General features: G+C 46.9%; 1 protein-coding gene across 2 annotated transcripts in view; it reads right to left on the bottom strand.

The window, feature by feature from the left end:
- Window positions 1–26,793, bottom strand: part of MDGA1 (MAM domain containing glycosylphosphatidylinositol anchor 1) — a 146,691-nt gene that overhangs the window by 76,292 nt on the left and 43,606 nt on the right. For both annotated transcript variants that reach the window (XM_064708889.1, XM_064708890.1), the window contains exons 2-8: window positions 23,861–24,000; window positions 20,971–21,145; window positions 16,443–16,639; window positions 13,514–13,646; window positions 8,562–8,831; window positions 7,840–8,169; window positions 4,246–4,539 (exon numbers count right to left, since the gene is read on the bottom strand). In XM_064708889.1, coding sequence (XP_064564959.1) covers window positions 4,246–4,539; window positions 7,840–8,169; window positions 8,562–8,831; window positions 13,514–13,646; window positions 16,443–16,639; window positions 20,971–21,145; window positions 23,861–24,000 — 1,539 coding nt within the window. The remainder of the gene's footprint in view (window positions 1–4,245; window positions 4,540–7,839; window positions 8,170–8,561; window positions 8,832–13,513; window positions 13,647–16,442; window positions 16,640–20,970; window positions 21,146–23,860; window positions 24,001–26,793) is intronic.

Genomic DNA, 26,793 nt, shown 5'->3' on the forward strand with positions numbered 1-26,793 from the left:
TAAGGGCAGTAAGCGTAATCCTTTGGAGATCAGTCACAGATGATTGTGGGCTATTACTTTAGATCCAGAAGAGGTAAATTCACAGGCCATGTTATTGCAGAGAAGAAGGTGAATTCCTTTCCTAGTCTTTCTTCCTGCAAAGATTTCACCTGCTGTGTGATCCCAACATGGGAAACAGGGCCAACTTTCAGGCTTGAATAGTGAAAACAAAGTCAGCCCCATATAACTATTGCCCTTTCCTCCTACTCTTCTTCGGCACTCAGAGACACCAAAACCTCTGCAAAAGACAAAAATGGCAGCAGCAAAAATCTGCTCATCTCATCTTCAGAACTTGGTGAAGTAATTAACAACTCAACAGAGGACACAGGTGCTCTTCTACCAGGTTTTGATGGTTATCTAAAGAGGGAGAAGCCATTCAGATGGTCAGGTGTGGGCCTGAGACAGCACGTAGCGAGTGCTGTGAAGGAAAATAAACTCATCTGCAGAAAAATAGGGGAATAGATGTATCGAGGATCAGGTGGGATGAGGAGTGGAGGGCTGAGCTGGACTTGGATGGAGCTGTGCAGTGGTTTATGAGATGTTGTCCAGGACTGGCAAAGCATCAGAGATGACATGATATTACTTGAGCAGGAAAATGTAGTAAGACTGCAATTTTCACCACACTGTTTTATGAGGCTCTAACAGAGCAAATGTCATATTCACCATTTGTAAGACAATCATCTCAAGGGCTGCCTCTAGCAACAGCCAGAGCTTCAAGTCACTACCAACCTGTGTAATTCCTGCAAATACTGCTTTGAGCAGCCTTTTAGGTTACATGGCTAATACACGTCTTTCAGTTTTTCGTTACATATTTGCTAAATTAATATCTAAGTAGCATCCTTTACACTGATCCACACATGCCTGCTTTCTTTCCTCTTCTCATACACAGCAGCTCAAATGACACTACTGAGTTCCAAAACCCAGACTGCTGCACATTTTCAAGCCCAGTGTGTGTTTCACAGCCTTGGACTAGTTACCCCACAAAGGGTGGCCCAGCTCTGATTTTAAACACACCTCTGCAGAGGATTCATTTTTCTGATGGGATTCTCTGCAAGTACCTGGTCCTGGAAAAACCCCTTGATAACAGTATCAATGATAGCATTGATATTATTAACAGCACTCCCCCACTCCATTAATATTTTTATTTCAAGACTTAGAAGTGCTATGGTTATTATTTGTTCCACAAATCTTCGATTAGATGGGTCAGTTTTATTCCTGTTTTGAAGGTACAGGAAAAAATGACAAGACATTGCCAATCCAAGTGTAGATTCCCAGGAGTTCTGACAAGCCCAGTCTCTCACTATAACCATTATACAACATTTCTTCATCTTAAACACAGACATATACGGCTGCGCAGACTTTCATAAACTTATTAATCTTTCAAAGCTCTACACTACAGACCAAGAAGTCCAGGGAACAGATCATCCATCCTGTCAGAGAGCTGATGATAGACAATTTCAGCTCATAAGCTAACAGAAAAGCAATTTCTTCTGCTTTCTAAATACAAAAATAAAAGCAACTTTTTCTGCTTTCTAAATACAAAACAAAATACTAAAAAGTCCAAACACCTTTTTTTGACAGCTGACTTGTTCTTTTTGTCTTCTTATTCTCCTTCCACAATTGCAGTGCGGTTGGAAAAGCCTATTTCTGGACTAGCTTGTTACAACAGAGCACCATATGCATGAGGATGAAGGGAGAAAACCAAGGGTGAAGGGAAACACAGAAACCGGTTCTGACATCCAATCAGATCTGCTGTATTGATTTCGCGACTTTGGCTCTGGAGCAGATCAGAGGAGCAGCCCGATTCCCGCGCGGCTCCCGGCGCGCTCCCGCGGCCGCGCACACGCGCCGGCTGATGCGTGCACACGCGCGGCCCCGCGGGGCGCGCCCCTCCGCAGGGATGCGCCGCCTGCGCCAAGCGGGAGAAGCGCTCATCACCGAGGCGGCAGGAGCCACACGATCCGCATTTCCAGCAAGATGAGAATTCCAGAGCGAGCCGCCGAACTAATGAGCTGCCCACGCTGGAAAGCTGTGTTTCAATTAAGCACAGCAGCCCCTGCTGCACCCACATCCTCCCAGCAGCATGGACAAGGAGGACAGGGATAAACAGGGACTGTGTTGTTTCTGGGTCTGCTTTATGCATGAAGGGAAAGGGAGGAGGTGTAAAAGGGATGAGGGCAATTCTTGTTCTATTTTCTTGGTTTCTTCCATTTTCATACTAATGCAAGGAGCAATCGACAGCACTGAAACCCCAGCTGCCTGCTGAGGCACAGAACAGGCAGTGCCACCATGAAGTCTTTCCATGTTGTCCAGGCAGGAGGAGACAGCTCAGGTGTACAAACACTCAGTATGCACCCAGCTTCCACTAAGGTACACATAACAGATTGACAAGGGAAGGGGGCTGTTTGGGTGGGCTGGCATGTGGACTATATGACCATTACTTGGACAAAATCACAATAAAGTGTTGCTTGGCCATGGGATGAGGTGTAGGAAAAGTGTGTTCAACTACCCTTTACACACACATTCATTGCATCTTTGCTTTCTTGAGGGTCACATCATAGTCCCCACCCCAGATAGCTTCTGGCTTGCACCTACCATCTTTCTCGTGTGGGGAATCATGTCCTATCCCTTCAGCCCAAGATTCGGGTCTGTGATCCCCCTCCAGACCACCCAGTATGAGTGAATTCATCCCAAGCTCAGCACTGCTGCTCCCTCTGCAGGGGCAGGGAGGGTCAAGCGAGGTCCACACAGCTCTACAGCTTTCAAACACCCACACCAAACTGGGGACACCAGCCAGTATGATGGTTCTTGGCTCCCAAGTGAAATTTTGCTATATCTGTCATTGTCTCTTGGTGTGACTAAGAATCACCTTCCCTGCCATGTCCTTCCAAGTCCAGTATGATTGAACCAGGCTGTCTTCCTCAACAGCTCAAATCAGGACTCCCATTTTCACCCTGCTTAAGGGAAGCTTCTCCACATGTACTTACCAGCATGGAAATCTTCACACATTTCCCTATCTCATCCTGTAATCTAAACCTGCAAGGCTCCTGAATAGACAGAGATAATTTTGAAAGGGGCTCTTCAAATACCCTAAGTGCCTGCAGGATTTCACACACCTCTGATATTGCTGTGCTCCCAGCAGCTCACATCTGTGAGCAGTTTGTCTGGTTGGCTTCAGCCAGGTTGTCTGCTCCGGTCTCACTTCTCCTATTCCTGGGGAGCGAGGCTGGGAGAAGTGTGGCAGCATGTCTAATGAGTGCTGCTGTGCTGTGTCTGGAGGCTTGTCACTCACACCTCACAGGCAGCATGCCCAGGTGTAAATTAACCTGTTCCCTGCCCGCCCCACACCTGCCAGATCTGTGCTGCTCACAGCACTCTGCCAGTGCTCAGCAATCACACTGCACTAATGGGACAGGATCTGCAGGGAGAGCCAAGGCATTTTATCTGGCTGCCTTCCCCCAATCTGATTTCAAGCCTTGTAAGAGAGAGAGCACAGACTGCTGCCTGTCAAAACACACCTCAACAGCTGAGGGAGCTGAGCAGGCTCTCACTTCTCTGGAGGGAGAATCCACTGCAGGGAAAGGATGGAGATGTCACCCAATGCAGCGTGCCACCCTCCATGTTCACCTCTGTGTACAGATACTGCCTTTAAGTGGGGCTGGGAGAACCATAGCCAAAATCACCCCACACACCTGCTAAGTATCAGCTTCCTGTTACTCACAGCCTGGCTGTATGAAAACCATTTGGGAGTACAGATTCCCTGTCACCTATCCCTGCTTTTCAGGCAAAATGATTCAGACATATCCAGGGGTAACTAAGTTGAAGAAAGCGTTGTGGTGTGGAAATGATCTAAATAACATTCATTTTCCACCTTTTGAGTTCTTGACTTTACAAACTTACTAACATACCCTGAAGGTATTTTACACACATGTAATGCACATAAACACACCTGGTAAAGATGCACTCATCCCCTGACATGGAAATAGAAACCCTTGTACACAAATACACACAACACCTCTCCCTTCCACTTGCTTGCCTTATGGTACCCTGCCCTTAGACCAATTAAATATAAACTGTTCAAAGGTCCCCAGACAAAAGAGATGTGTCTGCTCAGCCCAGTAAGAAAGGTCAACCCTGTCTAGCCCCCAGGCTTTTGTGTACACAGGCATTCAGGCAGGCACTCCAGCGCTGCATGGCTGTACTCACACTGCACGTTGAGCTGCACCAGGGCTTCCCGGGGTCTGATGTTAAATCCATTGTACCTGGCTGTCTGACACTTATAGGTCCCACTCATTTCTCGGCTCACGCTCTCCAAGTGCAGCTTCCCATCGTAGGTCTCCATTGTCATTGTCCCTGAAGGCATGGGGGTTTCCTTGTCCACCCGGGACCAGAGGATGGGTGGCTTGGGCTTTCCTCGAACCTCGCACTGCAGCTCAGCCCTGGAGCCTTCCCGCACAGTGACGGCAGACTGACCCTTGGGGACACTTATTGTTGGTGGCACTGAAAGAGAGACAAGAAAGGAATCATTTTACACTGCATCTTCAGCAAGGAAGGAATAGTCTCGAGATGCTTCTGATGAAATCACAGCAACAGCCTTGAATCCCAAAGGTTTCCGCTCGACACACTGCAGCCCTTCTATGAACACAGTGTCCATGCAAGTTATCCTGCAGGGTCTGGAGCTTCAGGGCACCAAGGAGGATTCAGCCTTTCCAGCAGTGTCCCCCAATATCACTGCCAAGGGCCAGGCGTATTGGGGCAGACTCCAGGCTCCCATCCCTCTGTTTGCAAAATGCTATCCAGCTGCAGGGATAGCATTAAGGAACACAAAGGCAAAAGCCTCTTTGATCCATTTCTCAATTTCTGGTCAGTGAATTTCTCAAGTGGAACTGCAGTCTTTTGGCCAAAAATAGAAGTCATATTTGCCGAGGTATCTAGACACCTTATCCAGGTCAGACCAAAATCAAGACTTAAAGGATAAGTGCTTGCAGATCTCCTCTCCAGCCTTCTCAGAGGTCCAAGATCCCTGTTTGTTCCTAAACCACAGCAAGGAATCAGCTCTTTTCAAGCGTCTTTGCTTATTTTACTTTTATTGCATATTTTACTTTTATTATTTATTTTGTTTTTATTGGTGAATGCACTGTGAAATTCTCACACCAACAGACCTCTGGTTCATTTGAGTGAGAGATGTGTCCCAGCAACAATCACTCCTGGCATCCCTTCGAGGCTGGGAAGAGCTCATCCACCAGAATTGCTGCCTAGCTGAGGCTAGAGCTGGAGGCACAGTAACACTCAAAAGAAATATCCAGCCATCAACTGACAACCAAAACTTTGCTGATAAACAAAGCTTAAAAGAAATCCATTGAATACAGGGTACAGAGATGTCAGTGGGAAGAGGTTGGCTGTTCACATCCCCAATTCCACCAAGAACCCAGGAAGGGGATTTTTGTGCTAAACCACACATAATATTGACAATTTATTTGAGCTAGACTTCAGAGTCAACAGTTCAGCTGAGGTAAATATGGTCACAATCTTTTCTGAAAGCTCCTTTTTCAGCCCTTCCTGCTGACAGTGGCAACATTTGGATTGACACTTCCATAACTGCAAGGGCCATGTACTTCGTTTCCATTTAAATCAAAGTACAGGACTACAGAAGCTGTAACAAGCTGGTCTGACCAACATTAGCTCAATTCAGCTCCAGCAAAGGAGAGTATGCTATGGTAATTGTACGTGTTACAGCCTGCAGCTCTTTATGAACAAATTTAGGATGGATCCAGCCTAATCTCCCTCTGCAATGACCTCCCTATGCAACACGGAGGGCACATTTTCAATTTGCAGGTCTCCCGTGGGCTGGGGAATCTCATCACACCCTGTCCTGCACGGTGTGAAAGGACGGCAGCACTCTCAGAGCTAACGCTGCCAGCAGCTGCTCACCTGGTGAGTGGCAATTTTCTCCACAGGTAAAGTTGTAAATTGCATTTGAAGATTTTTTTTTTTAATTAAAGCTATCACCTTGGAGCTGCTCAGTGGAGGCAGCCACTTTGATGAGCTCAGGCTTTGCTCAGTGGGGAAACATGGAGTCACTGCTGCTGTCCTCTTGCTCATCTTGTGGAGCAAGGTGTTTTATGTGGGAATCACATATTGGGAATCACATGTTGGGAATCACATGCTGGAGGTGGCTTGTTGCTGATTATGGGGATGTTGCATGTGGGACAGCCCCAGCTGCTGCATAGAGGACTGCTCCAGCAGGGATGGCTGTTTTCATTCCCTGGGACACAAAGCAGTCCTGCTGGCCCAGGCTGTCACAGAGAGGCTCCAAAATGCCCCAGGCCGCCCTCCTTCCCTTCATCACTGGCAGCATCCACATGGGCATATGAGACTCACTCTCCTCCAGACAGTCACAGGGCAACCTGTCACCACAGACACCTCCTTTAAGACAGCAACTGGCTGGTGCTTGGACCAATACCTGCACTGTCAGACACTGCCAAGCCTCTTGGTGGAATCATCCCAGGTGTCCCAGCTCTTCACAGCCTCCCACCCTTGCAGTGTTAAACACAACTGCACTCTGCCATCTAGTGATCTTGGGCAAAAATAATTGTTCCAGGTGGTATCAGCCATACAAGTTTGGGAAAGCCAATTTTGCACCAGGATTGGCGAGTTCCCCCAGTTTTGTTCCCTGTTGGTGTAACAGGGTTGGTGTTGGCTGGCATGGAGAGGTCCTGCCTTCCATGGCTGTCCACAAAGGAAGGATCATTCTTCAGTGTTGAGTGGATCCATGGCACAGCCAGGGCTCAGTCCCCAGGCTGCCAACCAGAGCTGGATGCAATCCTATCAGGAGCAGGTTGCCCCCAGAATTTCTAATGGGAGACAAGGGCTTCCCAAAGCACCAAGAGTAGTTGCAGCACTTTTTTCTGGGGAGTTGAAGTGAGCAGCATCCAGAATAAAGAGTGAGATCAGCCTGGCCTGTGGATCCAGCATAACCAGGGACTGAGAAGTAACATTCTGTGAAGGTGCAGGTCAAAATCTGTGGGCAGCTGACTCCCCTGAGGAGTCTTCCATCAGATCACTAACACAATGTTTCTTTGTGCTGCACCCTCATGGTCCTGGAAAGGCAGCACAATGACATGGATGAAATGGAGAGTACAGGTGGACCCACCACTTCTACAGAAAGAGAAAGACAGCCCTGAGACTCTATATTTTAGTCCCCAGCATGACTGACAAACACTGACATATTTGTCCAGTCCTCACTGGGCCATGGGGTGAAGCTCTGACCCTGATTTTAGGGGGGTGGCATTTATGACACTGACACTCCTCCAGAGAGGGCCCAAGGCAGACTGCATTTGCCATCCAGCAAACATTAAAAGTTTTCACAGAAACTGTATCCTGGAAACAATGCCAAAGAAAAGAAAGAGCAGGTTTTTTTCTCTTTTACTCACTTCTAAGCAAAGGGACACTCTAAAATTGCTGAAATACCACCACTTCTTCCTTCCTTCACAGTGTGGAGGTTTGTTTGAACAATCACACTGTAAAGCTGCCTCTGTAGCTGGAGTGCACTTTGGACTTTTCATAGGGAGAAAACATAAAGGAAGATCTACTTGGTACATAATACATCTGACAAAGAAGTTGTAACTATTACCCATCTCCAATCTGAGCCAAGTGCTTTCCTGAGGATGTAAGACCTTTCTCCACTAGCATTCAAGACATGCATGTGAAGTTCTTCAAAAAAGCCAGAGGCAGAGGCTGTGGGGCAGCCAGTGATGCCAAACGCTCCTCTGGGGTCCTCCCTGCCAGAGAGAGGCTCACCTGTCTCTGAGGAGATGTTCACCTCCACACTGAGGTCAGGAATGGGTGCTCCCTGGAAGGTAGCCACGCACAGGTAGGTGCCATAGTCACTGAATCTCAGGTCAATAATCTCCAAGCTGCACGTCACAGGTGGGAGCTCGGGGTCGTTGCGGGTGATGAGCAGCCGGTCTGAGAACCTGGCTGGTTTTCCATTCTTGTACCATGAGTAGACAACCTTCTCCTGGGGCACAGCATCTACATGGCATGAGAGCTTCAAGTCCTGGCCTAACTGGATGGTCTCGCTCTCTTTGATCACATCAGGAGTGATTTGGAATGTGGCATTCTTCATGGCTGAGATGAACAGAAGTGCAAAACTGGTTAGGGATATCAAAGTATCCTGCATGGGACAGGAAAACTGTTCTTTGCTCCTCAGAAAGGCAATATTTCCATGCAAAATCTGCCCAAAGACCTCTCCCACTTACGTTCCCACAAAATGTCCCAAGGGCCTCCCATCTGGCACTCTGGGCTCATCCAATTCAGGATAATGCTACAGCCCAGGATGAAGCTGCAAGCAGCGCTTGCACAGCCGTTGGTCTGGGAGCAGAGAAACTTGCACAGGCGCTTCTCCAGAATATTAATTACTACTAAATATCACATTCGCCCTGAGCTGTACAAGAACAGCCAGGAGGAATGCAATTCCCCCATCCCTGAAAACACACGCTCAGAGAGAAGCAGCAGCTTACACCGCACCAGCAGGTTCACAATCTTCTTTGCCGGGTTGCCCACGTTGTTGATGGCCGTGCAGTTGTAGTAGCCCGAGTCCTCCACACGGATCCTCCAGATGGTGAGGTTGCCTCCTTGCACGAGGCTGTTGGGAGGCATGGGGCCAGGAGAGTGGGACCAAAGCACTTCTGGCTGTGGGTCACCGCCTGTCAGAGAGCACTGCATGGTGATGTTGTCACCAGGGTTGACCACCAGTGTCTCATTGACAGACAGCTTCAGAGCAGGTGGGGCTGGAAAAGCACAAAGAGGGACACTTCAGAGCTTGAGAATGACCCATCCACCTGCCTGTGCACAGCTTCATACTTTTAATGATTTGTTCTTGTTGATGGCTGGTTTGAGTAGGGACAGCTGGAAAGATCTATGAATTGATTACAAATATAATCAATCTAAAGTATGATCATTATCACATCTTTGAATAAGAGCACTCTGCTCTTTTATGGCTAGGAAACAGAGCAGGCAGGACCTCACACTGCCCCACAAAACACTCTACCAGTAGTGCTTAGGACTGGGGCCCAAAGCAGCTATGACATTTTATCAGCGCTCAGTGCAGGTTCTCTATGGCTTTAGGATGCAAGTCAGAAGAAAAGCCCAATAAACCCACTCTACACATAAAGGGGTAGCAAACAGTCAACATTTGGCAGTGAAAACCCAAGGCCTGAAGTTTCAGGCCACTGAACAACTGCAGCCAGGCCTAAGGGCAATGGAAACCTTTGTAGCCTTGATGGAGAGGAGAAGGAGAAAGTACAGCCTCAAAGGAGCCTGCTTGAACCCAACCACTGCTTGTGCTCAAGGACAGCTGGCACTAAACCACTCCTCTGATTCAGAGTTTCCATCCCAAGGAGTGAGCTTTAGGGAAGGTCTATCATTAAAAAAAGCTTTCTTCAGCTATCCCATGACACAACTCTCTATCTCTCACACCCAACTGGACATCTTTGAGAGGCAAAGGCTTTGCCAAGCAGATAGTCCTTGCAGCTTGGAGACTGATATGGAGGACCAGGACCTGTCTGCACCTTAACAGACCATTAACAGCAGCTCTGACCTGGCTCTTAATCTCCTTCACCTCCTCAGGTGTTTAATATGCTTTTCTGTACACCTGGGGGCCATCACAACCAGAGCAATTCTCCTTCACATTCAGATGAGTTGAGACTGATTCAAAGTGTCTACACAACCTCTCCTTTGAATGCCTTGGCGCCTGTTTGTTAGGTTTTATTTTATTTCTCACTACAGCCTCCTCTAGGAACTGATCCAAAAATCCTTCCCTTTGTATTCTCCATTTCATTCCATGAAAAGTCTTTCAAAGCCTCTATGAGCACTATCACTGGCTCCATCCAGACGGAGCTGAGAAAGTAGCAGTCCCCAGCAAAAAAGCTGGGAGTATGTTTTAAGTAACGGCCATAATAATGCAAAATAAGACATTGTTCCATATTCATGAAGCCTGATTTAACAGCATCATTATTTCTGCCTCTTCTCTCCCTGGACCCTGTGTTAATGAGCTGTGCTGGATTTGTGTTGGATCTCTGAATTACAGCCCATACAAACAAGGCAAGGAGGACTCTCCTCTCCTCAGCACCGGTGCCATAATTTAGTGGCACAACTACTGCCATGCTGGGATATTGCTTTGGTGAACTGAATATAATGTCCTCCCTGGCCATTGCACATACTATTTGTGTCAGAGGTGGCCAGCCATGCCTAAGGAAGAAGGTGGCTCTTCTGCTACCTCCACTGGCCATTTTGAGGCCAGTGGTTGGGGACTTTGAGTGCAGGCTGTGGCCTCCCGAAATTCAAACAGACTTTGTCAGGTCTCTTTGCAGGAGTCTTGTAAATAGTGTGCAAGGGTTAATGCTTATTAAATAGCAAAGGAAGGATTTGTACTTCCTCACCAAGCTCCAGATGGTTTCATGAGATAGTATGAAGCCCATAAACACAATAGCTCAACTCACCGTGGTTGGGCAGGACACATTCCTGTCACTAACTCAGTGTGGCTGACACCAAATAGCTGTTTCTGCCCTTGGACATTGAATTGGTCTCAGGTTCACAGTGCACAGACAAACTGGCAGATGCAGCATCTTGCCTGGGAATCTCCATCCATCCTTGTCAGAGACAGAGAAAGCCTGAGACCAGCCCATGTCCAGAGAGAAGGTGTCAGAGTTGGGGAGCACAAACCAGAGGTCCTGCAGGCTCTGGTTAAGATTTAGGGCTCTTGCAGGTTTGGGATTGGATATGCAAATATCTGACCCACACTCATCTTGCCCAGCTCTGGGCAAGGCAACATGTTAAAAAGGTAACATGCAAGCACTGCATGAGGGCAGGCTGTGTGTGCATGCATGAACGAGGCAGGGACACTGCAAATCCGCCACCTGCCACAGCTGCAGGAGGCGAGCTCCCACGACATGCCCCAGGATGGAGCCTTGGCTGTGGCAGCCTGCGTGGGCTGCCACTCCCCACTCCCACTCCCGACAGAGGTTAACAGACTGCAGACATTGTTATGCAGGAGATGATTCTCATTTATTTGTAACCTGTGGCAATTCCTTTTGTTCTTGGCTCAGAAAACCTGCTGGCGGAGTCTGCCGAGCAGCGAGGGACCATTAAAAACAAAGAATCGCTTTCAATTCCCTTTGAAGTCCAATTTGCTGCAGTAAAACTGCAGGAGAATTAACCAGCTGGGCTGGTTAATATTGCAGAAATTGAGGAAGAGGGAAAAGTCAGGCTGCCCCTGCTGTAGCGGGTGATGGCAGCCTGGTGCTGAGCTGGTCCTGTGGCTCTGTGGACCCAACCTGCTGCTCTGGAGCCAGGCAACAGCAGCAGAACAGAGAGGGAGCAGGGACATCTCCTTCCCACCAACGCTGCAGACAAACAACCCATTCCCTGCTGCGAGGCCAAGTTGCTAGGCAGAGCTTAGGAGAAGTCCATCTCCTTACCAGAGACTATGATCTGCCCAAAGGACATTGAGGAGCCAGCTGAGGAACAGCAAATGAGCTGAGGAGATTCCCCTGGCCTGACCTGACCTGACCCACCAATTCACCTCACGGCCTGTAGTGCCTGGACTATAAATATTTAAGAGAGAGAAATTTCCAAGCATTTCAGCATCCTTTGGACCCTTCTCAGTTATAAAGGCAAAGGAATCCTGAGTGAAGCTGCTCAGGATTCTGGGCACAGCCAGGTCTAGAGAAACTGTGAAAGCACAAGCACAAGGGGAAGAGAAAAGACCTAGGCAAAATAGGAGAGAATTAAAGAATTTCATTTAAATATTTCCTCACCTATGCACAATACTACCTACAGGGCAAGTAACCCATATAATATTTCATGTTAAATATAGCCATGCTATTTAACATAAACCCTGCTCCCACCGCAATGCCAGCTTCATTTTCACTGCCAACTTTTAATACAATTTGCTAAGAACACATTTTCCATGGCCCCTTTGAGCTTGTAGTGCCAGGCTCCACAGTAACTATGTATAAATATGCATTTATAATTAAAAACAGGAGAAAAAAACCCTAGATAGATGTGCTTAAGAAACTGGTGTCAATTGAGCCATATCGCTGACAAATACTATCAAGTTGTACTATCAAGTACAACCTGAAAAGACATTTTCCCCATGACAGGGGATGGACTGAAATAAGGAGCAGTTTCCCTGTGCTTGGGCTGGCAGGGGGAGCGGACATAAAGAGAAATTTGATTTTCTAACTCTTCAAAGGTAAAGGTACACAGGGAAGAAGAGCTGTATAAGATCCCTTCCTTCATCATGAACAGAAGATAAGTTTTTAGAGGGAATATTTCAACATTTTTTTACACTCTCATCCTGAGAGAAATTCAGATAATAAGGTGAGTTGTTCGAGACATGTTTAGAAATCTTACTACAAAGAGAATACTTTTTTTCTGACATTAGCTATAATTCGCTTTCTTAAGCTCATTATTTTTCTTCTTCCTACATAAAATGAGAAACTATTGTTCAGCACCTTGGAACTCAACTCAGATCAATAAACATAATTTAAAAAATATCCACAGTATCCTGTCAACAGTTAACAACATCAAAAAAAGTTCTGTTTCCACTGCACAAAGATGACACAGGGGATGCAAACTGCTTTGTGTTACATTAGAGAGGTGAATAATTCAAACAGTTACAATGCCTTTCTCTCTGATCATGGAATACGCCAGGGCTGGAAGCAATTTCCTGACATTTACTTATTATTTGCAAATATTCAACACACATGAGGGCTTTATGGGTGGGGATTTTTTTATCGTGTGTGTAGTTTTGGTTTGGGTTTTTTTAATGGACAGGTTGCAATCCAGTCATTGCCAGTATTTGTATATGACACTCAGTTTTCGTTCACTTATTGCACGTCAAGCAAGAGGCACCAAAGTGAATCTGCTCACAACTGGAGATGCCCTCAAGCACTGCCAGTACAAATATGAGTGTAAAATGTGTTTATTGGGAAGGCACTGGAGATGTATTCTTTCCACAAACACTGGCACCAGCAGAGCTAGTTACCTGGGAGGTGCCTAGAGCACAGCCTGGCAAACCAGGCTGGAGTCACACATGGATGAATTATTTGTAAGAACTCCTGCAGCACTGCCCCACTCTAGGCTGTATCAAATCTATTTTTAAAGTCACTTAGAATTATAAATAAATAAAACAGTGTATGAATTAGAAGCTACATAGTGCCTCAACACCTACACATAGTCTGTTTTAATGATCTCATGGCAGGCCTGGCCACATGCAGTGCTACAAGAAACTAGAGCAGCCCTGGCCACAAGACTTCCATGGGAAGGATCTGTAATCCCAGCAGCCATGTCAATGAGGTCAGGGTGCTGCAGGCCCTGGACAGTGCTGGGTTATCCTGCTGGAGGGGTAATGGCTGTTGAGGAAGTCAAGGGTCAGAGGGCTGCAGGGACCCTTCCTGTCCCCTCTTACCTGTGGTGTTTGTGAGCTGGAAGGTGATGGATTTGTCAGGAATACTGCAGACATTGCGGACAGACACCTGGCACGTGTAGCTGGCATAATCCTGAGGTCGAAGGTTCTTCAGCTTCAGGACTTTGGTTTCACCCTGGGATTTGGGAAAAATAGGGGAAAAAAATAGGGAAAAAAAGACACAGGTGTCCAAAGCACAGATCATCAGTCCAAGCCCATATCCTGTCCCAAAATTTACCGATTACCAGCAGCTCCCATGAAAACCTTAGGGAACTGTGCAGATTTCAAGCACCCCATAGCTCTATGTAAAGGAGACACAAAACATTTGCAGTGGTCATTTCACCTCCAGGGTTTCACAAAACACCCAGCAACTGACTGACATGACCTGAGAGCACTGCCAAACAGGTCTGGGCATAATTTCTCTTTAATTACTGCCAGAAACATCTTGTAGAACATGACAAACCTTAACCACCCCAGAACAGACCCTGAGATCTAACTCCGATATGTCAGTAGGAACCCAAAGGAAGTCACTGGGGACTCAACATTGCCATACCAAAGTAAATCAGAGCAGACTGAGGCACAAATACTGGCCTAAATATGACAAATTAACAGTTGTGCTCTAGAAATCTGCAGTACAGGAGAAAAAAAAATTCAGAGAAATACTCAAAGAACTTCCAAAACTTTCTGATGCCTCCTCTCCAGATTCTAATCTCATTTATGCTGATGTAAATCCAGAGTGACTGCAGAGAGTTTGATAGCCTTTTCTCATTCTAAGGTAACAAATAAAATCACTGCCTGCACTCCATTAGTTACTGGCTTGTTATAGAAACAGAACCAAGTTGTTACATTAACGACAGACGTGTTCTGTAGACTTTTATTTATGGAATGCAGAAAGCTCTGAGAATCATCCTATGGTCTGCACACCCTGCAACTCATATGTCTTCTGCTGACAGCTTGTTGCTGTTGTTCTCCTTGAGTTTGTCTAAATCTCTTTTGGAGAAACCATTCCATAACCGCCCGCAAGTGTGAGGAGGTGTCAGCATGACAAATCCTCAAGAGAACAACCTCAAGGGACTGGACAATGAGCTCAGGAATGCTAATATGCAGAGAACAAGGACGTGGAGTGAGTAAATTAGAATGAAAAAACCCAGGGTACCAGTAACCCAAGAGAGTCCTGTCCCCTGAGAATTGTTGCTATGCCACACAAATGATGGCATTTACAATATGTGTGTCATCTACATACTGACAGGGTCATATGTATCTCCTGTTTATTGATTAGTGAATTTAGGTACATGGGTATAAGCCCTCAGTGTCAGTAAGTTTTAAAAAGCTTAAATATTGAAATCTTCACCTCATTTTTAATGTAAAATCCTATTCAAACATGACACTGATAGAGGTTCATCTTTAAGACAACACTGCAAACTCCACTGAAGGGTACATTGTTAAACATTCCAGCCAGATTTCCCCTTCCAACAGTGCTGCAGAGGTGTGTTTTTGTTAACTTCAACTCTTACCAACCCAAACGTACAGGCCTATGCTGGTGTTAAGGAGAGGACCGCAAGGGCATGCCTGTCTGAGCACAGCAGTCCCAACACCCTCCTTCAGAGCTGGGAATGACCCATCATGTCAGGAGCACTGCCTGACAGGAGCTGCAGCACGCTGCGCCATTTAAACATTAATGCTGCAACATGGTGAATTTTTGCCAGATGCCTTATTTAGCTAGAGAAAATATCCCAAGTCCTAAGATATCCTCTCATTAGGCAACATCTCCTGTTAATAACACTGAGCCTAGTGAAAACTGGAAGAGCCCATGGTGGCTTCCTCCAAGGCCAGGGACGTCCTAGTTGGGAGGCACACAGCACAGAGACAAAGCTGTCTTCAGGGCCAAACAGCAGCTTTGACCTACAGTGTTTCTGCAAATCTGCCACTAACCTGCAGCTCTCTCCTCCCTCCTCATCCCCCTGAATATTTCCATTTGGATGCCCATTTCCACGACCTACAGAGATGGCGTGTTTCAATAAAATATGAACATGACTACATTAACTTAAAGGTTGCCTGGAGCATTGCTCAGAAATCAAACTCAGCCAGAATATGCTCTGGGCCCAGCTTTGGGAATGCAGGAAGGTGCTTGGGATGAAACAGGAGCCCTGGAGAGCTGCCCTTTCAGCCCTCCCTTCCCACTCATCCCTGCCATGTGCTCCCTAGCAGCCTTGCTGGCAGTACTGGGGCTGATTAGTGTCTAAAGTACGTTCAGCTCCTGAGCTCAGCTCAGGGTAACGTGCTCAGAGTGCCCTGGCAAAAGAAAAGTTCCCTTCCATCTCCCATTGCATTGGCTGACTAATTACTGTGAAGAAAGTGGTGTTTACAGGGGAAACCTGGATGTCCAACACAGGCAGGCAGGAGAAGGAGAAAAGACATGGACACCTTGTCCCAGGACAAATCAGGAAGTGCCCAGGCATTGGGCTCCCCATTATTGTGGCCATTAGAAAAACTCATGGATCCCACAGCAATGCCTGCCATTTGCTCACACTGCTAAACAGGAAGCCCTTCCCTGATATATGGAGCCTGGGCCCTCAATTAAGGAAAAAAAATTAGCAATGGGAGATAGAGAAAATCCTATCTTCGGATTTTTTGGATTTTAGTCTCAGCCATCCAACAGCTGCATAGCCTTAGTAGAGGAACTGTGTCACTGCTCTCAGGGACAGTGATAAAAAGGGAAAGGTCCTCCTAGGCCACACTCCCTCCTACTGCTCTGCTCCTCTTGCACCCTGGGAATTTGCATGCAGAAGGAAGGTCTACCTGCCCTTCTGGAGGCAGCCTGCACCTTCTCCCCAGTATCACAATCCATGCAGGGAAGGAAACACCACCCACCACAGTGCCCTGCATCAGCAAGACACTCAAGACAAGCTGGCAGAGGTTTGCTTATTTTCACCTGTGTGTAAAGGGGCTCGTAGATGTCCACCCCATTGTCCTGACTGTGAGAAAGCGTCTCAGCTCCCCGTTTCCAGATGAAGCGAGCGGGCGGGTTGGAGTTGACCGTGCAGCGCAGGAAGACGGTCTTCTCCTGGTAGAAGCTGCCCCGCACATCACTGATGGTCTGGTGAACGGTGAGAACAGGCTCATCCAGATCTGCAGGGGAGGCAAGGAGGGTCGCAGTCGCTGTTAGCAAAGCCTGGTCTGCGGGCACAGCCTGCAGGGCAGATGCTGCTCCAGGTACCACTGAGGAGAGGGGAAGGTCTCACACACCTGGCTGATGACAACTGCTGATTTAAGAGCAGTTTTACTACCTGAGGGCAGGTAGTACAACCAATATATAAAGGGAACACACAGGAGAAGCCAGAATTCTCCCGCTCACCACACAAACCTTCAGGGAATAGAAAGCAGTCTCTGGTTTGCAGAGCCGCATGCAGTCCTCAGAAAAACCCACCTGCCTGCCACATGTGTCTCAGAGCAGTGGGCTGCCTCATATTCCTCAATGGTACCCCCCTACAGAAAATCACTACTTTCTGCTTCAGTGAGAGGATCCCAGGAAACTCTGTTCCATCATTTCTCCATCTTCTAGCTCCCAAATCTCTCCTGAAATCATGGGGCTAAGCCCAGGGCTGTAAGATGTCCATACAAATGACATGACAAACCTCCAAGACAAGGAATGAAAGTAAAAAAATCAGGACAAAATCAAGGAGCTGAGTTGGAAAGTCATCTAGACAGAGCATATCTTGTGAGGAGTCATGGTAATATGCGATGCAAAACACTGTAATAGGTATGCATAATTTTTCTCTCTTCCTATTAAATATCCTCTGTGTATTTTCTTCAAAGTCTGTATCAACTGTCCTTTGGCAACTTCTAGTCACGGCAACACTATTATCTCTCCTTAAACTGATCAGATTCCTTTGTTCTCTTTCTTTACAGAAGATGTTCCTTTCAATTCCCTTACTGTACTTGCACCAGACACACAGCCACCATGACTGCATCAATGGTTATCAGTGGCTATATTTTCAAGGACAGAAACAATAACCCTGCAGGAAGAGGATTTTCTCCATCCATACAGAGCATACTGCCCCACTACAGTTGCCCACCTGCTAAAAAGGGATTCTTTTCTCAGAAGTTGCAGCAGATACCAATGTTTGAACATCAAGGTAGCATGGGGGACACTTCAGAGGCAGTGGATCTTTCTCCTCACAAACGCACTTTGAGACTGAGGTTAAATGTAAATATCCCTTTTGACAAGAATTGGCCCTCTAAAATGGGAATCAGTCCCCGTGTCTTTAAATATGTCTATAAGGCACCTTTTGAGCTCAAGTTGAAGCAATTCTACATTTTCAGGAGCATTATGACGCCATCTTCAGCTGCAAGGAAACTGAGGCACTTGTACCCTGTATCCTCCTGTGCTGCCAGCACAATCCTCTCTGCACATGCTTCACAGGCTCATCGCCTCCTGCCCTCCCATGCCACCTAATTTTCACAATATTTTATTTTACAGATTTGTAAGTTTGGAGATCTGACTTCCAGAAAGGAAGAGGGAAGCAGGGATGAGTTTCTGCTAACATGTCATCCAAACAACGTATGCTCTCTGCTGAATCACAAGTGTCAACTTGTGGGTTTGCATCTTTTAATGAGCAGTATGCTCGGCAGACAGCAATTGTTATGCGACCTGAAATTTGTCTGCTTGACCATAGTGCAGAGATATGAGTAGAGCCATTAATAGAATAATGACCAGACACAAAATATATCCCATAAAAAACTCCACCAACCAAAAAACACCCACGGCTGAAGAAAAACATATGCAGATGGGAAAAAAAAACCTCCTCTCCATACAGTGCTGTCTTCATGTGGCCACAGGATAACCGAACATCAAATTCTTTTGGACCAGGACCTTGAGCACAATCTCTCCTCTTTTCCTCCTTCCTTGTCTTTAACCTTACTTTATTTGTTCAAACTTCAGGAGTGACTCTGTAGTTGTCATCCTTCTGAGATTGTTTCTCGGTAAACACTTGCCTTACTAACTGAAGAAGCAGCTCACCATTCCAGTCTCCTGGCTCCCATCTACTCCCCACACAGAAAAAAACATCTTCTTTTTGGTTGCTAAAACTTTCCTCCTTTGAATTCTTCAGCGCTCTTTTGCAGAAGTCAGCTCTAGGTCTAGCCCTTCTGAGAAAAGCTAAAATAAGTCCTACAACAATGGGTATGTCCTTGATGTACAAGTAATGCCACTGATGTCAGTGAGCTGCTCCAATGATAAATTTGGCCCAAGGCTGTTCATGGAGATGATCACATGGGACGTTTCATGCACAATAAAAGCTTGTAAACATTCATTCTTTTCTTTTCCTTACCTTCTCTCTCTCCCACATGGAAATACTCAGAAGAGCAGCCGCCTCTCTGCCAGTATCCAACCAACACTTTTAAGCCTCACTGATGCCCACTTGGGGCAGAGGAATATTATGCTACATGGGCTAGTGTTCCCAGTTTAATATCCTCTTGGCACCAACGGTGCTCTCTGCGCAACCTCACTGCCAAACACTAAAAGTATGACTGAGGACTAGCAGCAGCTGTCAAGGACACCAAGGTACACATGAGAGTGATTACTTACCTCTAACTACAAAATGGGATGCAGGAAAAGAAGGGGTTTGTTTTCAAATTCTGGTTCATTCAGCTGAGGGTTGCCTGGGTGAGCGTTCAACAAAAACCGTGGCTTTTCCCATGTGTTCCCTTGTACCTACTGCAAATACTAGCAGAAAATAGTCTCTCCTCCCCAAAAACCAAGTGAGCAGAACAGAGGTGCAGTACCAAGTCCATCTGCAGAGTAGATGTTAGTATGAGAAAGCCCTTGGCCACCCCATTAGCCCCACAGTTCTACAGGTCAGAGCTGCATGAGGGACCACGGGATGCTACATCACTCTAGCTCCAGCCTGCACCGTGGGAGCACCCTCAGGGCATGAAGAGATTCATGGCACAGTCCTGTTCCTAGAGACCCAGGTCCTGGCAAGGTATCACACTAAGCCTTGAGAAAACCAAGTATCCTTTGCAATGGAGATTTATCACATGCCTCCACTACATGGAAGAGAAGAAACAGGCAGAGAAGCCAAGCAGATCTAGGGAGGGTGCCAGAACTTGTCTAAACAAAGTGATGCAATGCCAATGAGGACACACTCATCCTATCCACAGTGACTGCTGTTGAAGCAATCCACTTCCACAGCCTAGACAGGATAGTGCCCACATTACACCACTCCAGTAAAGGGTAGGGCAAGGCAGGAACAGATGGGAGCTACTCCAGCCATACAGTAGGACAGTGGATCATGAACCTGCCAAAAGCTAAGGATGCCCAAGTCTGTGGCACATTTTGTGAGAGTCACTTCACACCTGGGCTGGACAGCAGGTCTGAAAGGAAGCAGTCAGGCAGCAGCTGCTGGCAGCAAAAAGGTCTGCCCAGACTCCAGGTGTGTACTGAGGTTTTGAATCTTGGAGGTTGTTCCACTGACAGATGACTACAGTGCGATTCAGCTCAGAAGGAAGGAGAACAGCTAGAAGGAATGCAGAACAGCTCATGACATGTTCAGCTGCTTTATCATACTTTACAACTTTTTAGCATCAACCTCTTGCCTTCTCAAAAAATGAGTGAGGAGAGGGATTTGGTGTTATTTGGGCTGGAGAAAATTGGAATAGTGGATAGTCAAGGACAATGTAATGCCTTCTCCAAGAGAGCAAAACAAATTGCCTATATATTAAATCTTGAATTTCTCCCATTTGGGCCTTACAGAGTAAGTTTAGTTTCCCCCCCTTTTGATCACAGCAACCCAAGAATAAATACTAAGTCCAAGAAGCAAACATTAAGAGAAACCCTTAAAACTTGAAGCCCAAGGTGGAAAACCACTAGCTTCTCCAGGACTCAAGAAGGATGGGTACCAGCCAGAGAAATGTTGAATCACCTTCACATTATGGGCACTACGAGCAACTAGGGCAATGTTAAGTCACCTTCACATTCACTCTATCACAGCTCAGCCTCCTCGGCTGCATTCAAGAGTTTTCAGCTCTGTTTCCAGCATGCTACAGAAGCAGCAATGCTGGGCACAGGACACCGGTTTCAGGAATGCCTCCAGTATGCAGGGCACTACCAGCTTCAAGAAACATTGCTTGCTTCAAGCTCTGCCAGCTTCAAAAGGAAGACAAGGAAAGCAGAAGCCACGCACAATGCTACATCCTGGACACGTGCTAGGGAACCCTGTCAGTGACGGACATCACAACACCCAAGTAAGAATGAATCACAGGAACAGCGGAGCTGTATTTTGCAGGCATGGATCTAACCTCCTAGGCAAGAAAGACCCTTTGGAGAGCACAGCAGTCCCTCTGCTCCTGAGTCAGGTGCCGGTGGTCCTAGGGCAATGCAGCTCCCTGCTGGCCCCGCAGCGAGGCAGAGACACGCAGTAGAACTGTGGGAAGGTGTGGGTTGCCGCTAAACGACTTACACTGCACATCTACTCGAATGGACTTGATGGCAGGGACCCCAACCCCATTTTCTGCTTTACAGTAATAGCGGCCCCCCTGCAGCCTTTGGATCTTCTCAATCCGAAGGGTCTCGTTAAGCACTGACGTCTCTTGGAATTTGTCCGACGCGCTGCCAGCAGTTTTGGTCCATCTCACCTGCGTGGGAAGAACAAGAGAAATTAAATCAGGGACAGAAAACAGAGATCCCAAGATTCAGCACAGCTCCCTTTCTTGCTCTTCCCTAGCTACTTCCATAAAGAGGTCCTACAGCACCGCCAGACTTGCCAAAGCTCACTACTGATCTCACATTGCCTCAGTAGCCCAGCCGCTGATTCTGGTCCACTGCCAATCCCCATATCCAAGTGTCCAGGGGAACCCCTCAATTCACCCAGACACACACTGCATGTTTGCCACTCCTGCTCTGATCCTGCAAACCCAGCAGCTTGCTCAGTTTTATGCCACCATTTGCACAGCACAGGACTTTCAGTGTTCAGCCTTGAGACCCCATGTGGCTGGTAGGCCAGGACACTACAGCAGACATCAGCTCATAGCTACAGAGCTTTTACTGCAGTCCACACTCATCTTTTTCTGGACAGCAAGGCTATTTCTACTTTTTGCTTTTCCATGAGTGAGAAAAGGCAGTTGCTATCTGACTCTTTCCCCTTTCCCACTGGGAAACCCTGTGTACTTTATTTTTCTAAGTCATCCTTTCACAGCACACACAATTTTCCTCCATTTTTAAAGATACAGGAAAAAAAAGAAAAAAAATCCCTTCAGATTTCAAGCCACCTTTTTATTTGTTTGTCTATATGTTACATATTTCAAGATCCTGGCTTGAAGGGGCAACAGAGCTGCATGATATTTCATGGTGAGTGGTGGCAAGAAGACAGCAATCCTGAGGACTGAAGGGTTTCTCTTTTGTCTGGAATGAGGTACAGCCCTTGCAGTAACAATACAAGCTTCCTCCTTGTTTTGTGCACTCCACACAATGAAAGAGAGAGTTTTTCTCAGTCCATTGGTTTTCTATATCTGCAACCTCCCTTCTAAAGGCTGGGGACTGCTGGCCTCCTACTCTGGGATAATTTGGACTCCGGAACTGAGATCCAGCAAGATCATCCAGCAGAAAGAAGAGAGACTTTCATTCAGCAATGACCACAGACCAAATACCTTCACCACTCTTCCAGACTTTGACTAAAGCTCACTGCCATCACCTGATTTGTGCTGATGCTCTGGAATGAACAGGACTGTCTACATCCCATCCCAGAGCACCAGGCTGAGCAGATTTTTGGAGCTATTGACCATGGATTTATTCTGCCTTTGTAGGCTTATGAAATTGTCTGAGGGCTCCAAGACTCTTGGAGTCTCCTGCCTTGAAGGACACTTCAGCCAGCTCTTTAATATTATCAATCACAATCTCATTTTAGTATTTTGGCCACATTTTTATGCTTTAATGATTGGTTGATAGAAAAGGAAAGAGAAGATTAAACACAGGTTAGGACAAGAGCTTAGCTAGGGAAGAAATCAATCCATTAGGAGGGAGGGCAGAAATGGGATGCATGCCACATTTTATGTGTACAGGTTCCAGTCTCCTTGGTCATGCCTGGTTCTAGGCTCGGGTGTCCCCTGTGCAGGTCTGGCAATGACAAGCCAGAGTGTTGCTCACTATCACGCTGTCTGCAACAGGCTCTGCTTCAGAAATCTCTCTAGATACTCAGGCTAAAATCCCAACAACCATTTCCATGCATTCAACAACCTTAGGCAGGGCCACTGCTACCAAATTCCCCATTTCTGATGCACACAGGTATCATTTGCCCATCAGTGTCACAAGCCTAGGCTGGTTGTTTTTGCTGATTTGGCTCAGGTAATTTTCTTTTTATTGTTTCCAGGATATTCTGATGGAAAAACCATTTCAAATCCTTGCCTTTGTCATCACCTCTTTGCCAAGTAGCTCCTCACAAGCAGGCCCACGGAGGCATTAACTGGCATGAGAAGATGCGTGGCTTCTTGCCACAAATGTCTTTGGCAGGACTTTGAATGGGGCCAAGGCAGATATCACACGTGGCTCCCCTGAGGGTATTCTGGCACATCCAGCCTCGCAGTGTGCACCAGCTGCCACTCCCAGCACTCTGTCCCAGAGCTGGCAGAGCCATGCTCTAGGCCAGCACCTCTACAGACACCTCTACACCAACTCTGAACTGCCCAGCTTGAGGATCTGAAGGGTGCTGAGGTGGCTGCATGGGCCTGAGGCTGTGCAAACCTCTGGGCACCCAAGCAAGGACTGCAATCATCAGCCAAGCTCAGCTTTGTGCCTCCCCACTGGGCTGTGTCTCTGATCACAGCATGGATGTGTCCTGTGCTGCAGCTCTGGCTCTGCCTCTGCTTGGTGGTCTCAAAGCAATGAACAGCAGGTTCTGTGTGGGGCTCAATGAGGTGCACTACCAACAGCTTCCTGAAGCAGCATCCCCTTGGCTGTACATCCAGGGAAGCTGAGAAATGGACAGACCATGAAGGACCCACTCCTAAGGTTAGCACATATGGGAAGCACCTTCCAAGATGTTCCTACTTTGTATAAGAGGGTTAAAGATTTGAGATTTCAGTTTGGGCTTCAGGTTTTTGGAGAGACTTCACATACTGAAGACAAGTAGAAGGTTTTTGTAAGCTTCTGCCAAGCTTTGTGGACTGTTTTCATGAAAGCAAGCTTAAATGCTTCACAGCTTAACAAGCTAAGTGCTTGCAAAATGGGGCATCCCTTCCCAAGTCCAATGTGTCGGAGGAAGCTGGACACCTCACTGCCCACAGTTCTCCTCTCTGTGGAGACTACAAACAATTACCATGGGGCGGCATGGCTGAGAGGCAAGACTGAAGACTTACCTGTGGCCGGGGGTGTCCTGTGACCAGGCACTGCAGGACCAGCGTGTCCCCCTCACGAATTGTGTAAACGCGTTCACTGATGTTGTCTTCCTTCACCACGCATGCTTGCCCAGCATGGATGATTTGGGCCTGAGCAGGGGCTGTAGAAAGGAAAGAAGAGGTAAAGATGGAAATGAGCAGAGCCCATTTCCTGATGCCCACTGCCCAGGGTGGCTGCCCCCACCTCATAAGTCACAGAGGGGAAGAGCCAGGAAGTTCTGGGAATGAATCATGGAGCTCTTAGGAGATATACTATTAAGCAATTTTCCCCATTTCCTGAGTAACTGATATCAACTACTATTTTAAAACCATTGGTTCTGTAGGGATGAGCAGCTCTAGACACTGAAAAGCAGAATATGGCACTTTTTTGGGGCGGACCCTCCTGTATAGGTTGAGGACTAAAAATTTCCTGCTGTCGTCTCTCCTGGAAAGGAGGATGTGCAAGCAGCTATAGCAGGGACCTGGTCAAATCACAACTGCTCCATGTCTGTCTAAAATAAGGCTGATTACTATGATTTACCTTGCAGGGGGCTGGGATAACTACTGAGCAGAGTAAGAAAGGGCCCTGAAGCTCTGTATAGCTATTAGCAAATATCCCTAGAACAGGCATAGCAAGCACTGCAGGAAAAACAAGTCTTTCCCATATTAAATAGCAGCCTGTCTCAGCCCTGAGCCAGAGGAAACAGCCTCTGCAGGACCAGAGGACCCCATAATCTGTAGAGATTTCTCCACCTACAACTGCTAATGGAGACCAATTACTGCCAGTCCAGGCAGGAAAATGGGTGAAGACCAGTGCAATGGAAAAGTACACAGACAGAAAGTTCCCAAAACAAAGTTATAAAATGCCCAACGACTCCAAACAGCATCTACATCCCCCAACAGCCCTGATGAGAAGCAGAAAGAGATGAGCTCTAGTAGAACAGGATTTTATAAAGAAAAAAGCCTCAGCTCTGAAATTCTGTGCAAACAGCCTTTGGCTCCCTACTCCAAAGCATTTGTGTGATCAGAGAAGTGGCTGAGCTGCACTGAAGGTGACTGCACAGCCCAGCTGCACACCTGCGCTTGTTTGAAGGGGAAACTCCAGTTGCACTTCAAGATACAGAGAAACCCACAAACATGTCTAAGAGCTGGTGTCTCACTGACAGTCCCCTGGGATACTTACCCAGCTCGCAAGAATGCTTTCAGGTGACTCTGGAGTCACAGCTCTAGCACCCATTAGTGAAATACAACAAAAACGAACAAACCACAGAGGAGATGATCAAAGTGCTTAAAGCAATGAGCCTTAGAGAGCCTTCCTAAGCAAGAATGAATTTTGCACAACCTGTTAAAGCCAAACCAAGCACCCACTTTTTCCTGAAGGTTAGTTGAGCTTCAAAGACTGCCTTTTTAAAAAGTATTTTCATTCCCTTGGCATGACCAGAATGCTCTAGACCAAATCACCTGGGCAAGAGAAGTGCTCAGGTTTTTGCTGGTTTAATCCACCAGCAGTACAGGCAGCAGGACAGGCTGGGCTCAGGCAGTGGAAAAGATCCGCCTTTGAGATCAGCCTTTATAAACTGGTGTCACCAAATGCACTGACCAAGCTGCAGGGACACAAGAGTGGACACAGGGCTAGTGGGAAACTGCCCTTGCTGCTGGGGCTTTACTGCCTGCCATGGCCACCCAACATCCAGGCAGCAGCACTGCACATACAACAAGCTCATCCCTCATTTTCCATCTCTTCCATCTTTCCAGCATGGTGGCACTTTTTAAAAATTATTATTACTCTCCAAATTGCTGACAAACAGAAGCAACATGTCCATTTGAAGAATACAATGGCACAAACATGGACAAATCCCTCAGCCTCTACTGTCTTCTCCTTCTGCAGGCCTCCCAAGATGCCTGTCATCACTGAGGCATCATGGAATGCCAAAACTGACTGATAAAACTACACTGATACAACTGAGCAGATGAGTGACCTTCCCCTGCCTGGATGGCAGAGAGTCCTGTTGAACCCAGAGGAAAGCACAAACCTGTATATGTGCTTACACTCAAACATGTGTGGACATCCATGCAGATATGTAAATACATTAATTAAAATAGGGGTTTATCAGGAAAAGACGTCATGAATGCTTCTCAAGCCAACAGTCACAGGGGAGAAATTCAGAAGCCTACATAACCTTTGCTAATACACCTTAATCCAAATGACAGCCTCTTGTGCTGCTTCAGCCCTCAGATCAGTTTTCTGCAGATCTGCCATAACACCTTTAGCCCCAGTTTACTGCAGAGCACTCCTTAGAGGGCTGAGACACAGGCTGTGATGCTGACTGATCTCTGCTGATTAAAAGAGAGACTCTTTTAATGGGGTCCCTTCCCATCCTATGGCATATTCCCCCAATCCTCAAACTGTGCTGTCTGCATTTCAGCAGGGTCCTGGCACCCTGAAGCAGCAAAGCTCTGGTAGCCTCTCTTGACAGTCTCTGGGCTGCATTTGCCAGCTGGTGGCTCTATTCTCCCTTTGCAAACATGACTTTGCTGTAAAAACTAATTTCCAGACACCCCATGGACAATCGGAATATTTATCTGCAGTTCTATCTCCCATTTAAATGTTGCTCTTAAGTTGCTCTGCTGTATCCCACATGGTATACAAAGTAAGCATTGCAACTTTCACTCTTCCCTTTGTCTATTCCACTTTTACTATTTCACTGTGTTGTGTAACCCTTTTCTACCACTTGTCCAGAGGCACTTCCACATGGGGAACTTCCACAGCAAAATCATTAGGTAGAGTGGAACAGGATTAGAAGGCTTTTGTGCAACTATCCTCTGCCAATATACCTTGGTGTGATTTGCTGGCATATCCCTGAGTTTGAGAGGAACATTATTTAAACTAATCCTTGTAAGGCACTAGACTGCAA

This window comes from Zonotrichia leucophrys, chromosome 3, assembly GCF_028769735.1.
Source record: "Zonotrichia leucophrys gambelii isolate GWCS_2022_RI chromosome 3, RI_Zleu_2.0, whole genome shotgun sequence".
NCBI lineage: Eukaryota > Metazoa > Chordata > Aves > Passeriformes > Passerellidae > Zonotrichia > Zonotrichia leucophrys.